Source organism: Asparagus officinalis, chromosome 7 (genome assembly GCF_001876935.1).
Source record: "Asparagus officinalis chromosome 7, Aspof.V1, whole genome shotgun sequence".
In the NCBI taxonomy this organism is placed as follows: Eukaryota; Viridiplantae; Streptophyta; class Magnoliopsida; order Asparagales; family Asparagaceae; genus Asparagus; species Asparagus officinalis.
The window spans coordinates 112,438,261-112,440,705 of NC_033800.1; the positions used below are offsets into that span (position 1 = coordinate 112,438,261).

Genomic DNA, 2,445 nt, shown 5'->3' on the forward strand with positions numbered 1-2,445 from the left:
AAGTCGGGAAACACCAAAAAGCGAAAAGAGAGAACGAAAAAACCTCCGAACCCGTGCTCGCGCGGGTCACCCAATGGTATGATCTTGCCCCGAATTGCATGGACGAAGAAGCCATAGAGTTGATTGGTAATCGAATCGGGACCTGTTTGGAGGTGGATAACGATGTGGATGGTATTGGTCGGGGGAGATTGCTGATCCCAGTTGGGGTTCCAAGTAATGCTTCAAAACAACTAAAGTAGGGGATGTAGATCAAAGGAGAGGATGGGAGCATGCTTATGATGTACCATTCCACCGCATCTACTACAATGGTGTCTTCTCTTTGACACCTATAAGAGAGAATATGGACCATGAATATGCATAATATACATCTATAAAACTAACAGTAGAATCCATTGCCTTCCTCCTCCCTCTTCTATTTCATCTTTACTTCTTACTCTTTGTTTCTTAGGTCTGCCCCTAGGTCGTGTAGCATGTGGAGGGCTAACTTTGTAGTCAAGTGGAATATTTTGCCCTTCTTCCTTTGCCGGCATAGCCGCAATCACATTTTGATATGCTAACTTGTAACTGAAATGCCAAACAAGAGACAAATATCTGAAATTTAATCTTAAGTAGAGGAAACAAATGGAAAAAAATATAAAACAAAGAGTTGTTCTTACTTGCTTATATAGTAAGCAGGGTCTACATAATCTGACCATCTTGCATTTCTCATTTCACCAATTACTTCCGCGGCATGTCTACAAGGCAAACCTATCAATTGCCCCCTTCTACATGTGCAAGTCCTATTCTCCATATTTAACACTTCCCTCTTCTCCATAAGCTCCACTACTGCAATTTTGTCATTAGACCATCTCACAAGCCACCCACCAAGGTTCTTGCTAATCTCCCTCACGTACCTTTCAGCCATCGGTACTAACATTCCCTTCCATTTAGATGCAAGTCTTCTTCTTTTGTTCATTCTTGCCATTAGCTTTATTCTAATTTTTGTCCACCAAATCAATTGCAGGAAGAGATCTTGCTTCTAGTATCCAAGCATTGAAACTTTCACTTACATTGTTCACAATAAAATGATTTCTTGGAGCTGCCGAGAACATGCATCTACTCAATTTATATCCCTCGTTGGTGAAAGTAACATCCAAATCTAGTGCACATCCAAGAGATATAGCTCTCAATTTAGTCATCACCTTTTCGTGTTCGATCATTTTATATGATCGTGCTGCATCCCAAATAAATCACGCAAATACTTCTCCTGAATACTTCTTTTTCAAATTTTTCCATAGGTGCCTCATACATACCCTGTGTTCAGCATGAGGAAAGATTTCTAAAACTACTTCTTGCAAGCCTTTCTCTTGATCACTAATAACGGTAATGTGATCCATCTCCATCTCTAGTGCTTGTCGTAAATGTTGAAGAAATCAAAGCCAAGTACTCTCCTTCTCTCCTTCAACAAGAGCAAAGGCTATGGGATATAATCCGCTATTACATCATCTGCATCCCTAAATATGGCACCGACTACCAACATAGGATTTTCAGCATTTTGATCAAATAAATCATCTTCCTCCACTTCATCAACTTCATCAAGGTCATCACTCTCATCTTCTGAAGAATGAAAATCATGAAATTCATTCTTCGAGTTGTTAGCCCTTATGTTTTGATGATGATTTACAACCACCATTATCGGTACTAATTGCTTATTGAGTGATATTGTAGTTAATATATATATTTCAAGCTTGTTAGTACCACTTATAGAGGATTGGATGGAATATGAGCTACAACGATGATATCCAAAGGAGGAGAAGGCATAGTGATAAAGCAATGTTTAATCAAGAACAATAAACGCAATGAGAAGCTTCATCAACTCAAGCAATATCAAGACTCAAGAAATGTATTTCTTTGTGAGAGATATTTGTTGTTTTTATTTTCTCTCTAGTGCTAGAGTGTAGGTAAGTAGTTGTAGATTTCGCTTGAAGCTATTGGGATATCACACACACGTTTTCATACTTATATTTTTGAGCGTTTTAACAAAATATCATTTTTCACAAGTATGAGGACCTATTCGAAAAATTACTTTTCTAAACAGTTTGTTTTTAGTGTTAAAAACAATTTACAAAGTTACACAATTTTTAGAAGTCATTTCAATATTTTTACAGATTTTTAAAGAGTCAAAACTGCTTTCTAAATGTTGTATCTGTTGTGTCAGTTCACGGTCGACCGCTACGGTCGACCGTGCCCTTGTTCTTTTCTTAGTAGCCAGCAGAGTCTTTTGCGATCGACCGTCACGGTCGCCCGCCATGAGTTCAGAGACTTTCGCGGTCGACCGTGATGGTCGACCGTCAGTCTAAAAAAATCCCACGGTCGACCGTCACGGTCAAGCGTCAATGTTTCTGAAAATTTTCTCGGTTTTGTAAGTGGCTCGCGGTCGACCACGAAAATTCCACGATCGACCGC

The 2,445-nt window shown here is 39.1% G+C and overlaps 1 protein-coding gene across 1 annotated transcript; it reads right to left on the reverse strand.

The window, feature by feature from the left end:
- On the reverse strand, nucleotides 1–1,676 carry LOC109849188. The gene is made up of 3 exons (XM_020419000.1): nucleotides 657–1,676; nucleotides 435–564; nucleotides 1–326 (listed from the first exon to the last, which is right to left on the reverse strand). Exons 1-3 carry the CDS (start codon nucleotides 962–964, stop codon nucleotides 231–233), a joined length of 534 nt encoding a protein of 177 aa, XP_020274589.1. The 5' UTR covers nucleotides 965–1,676; the 3' UTR covers nucleotides 1–230.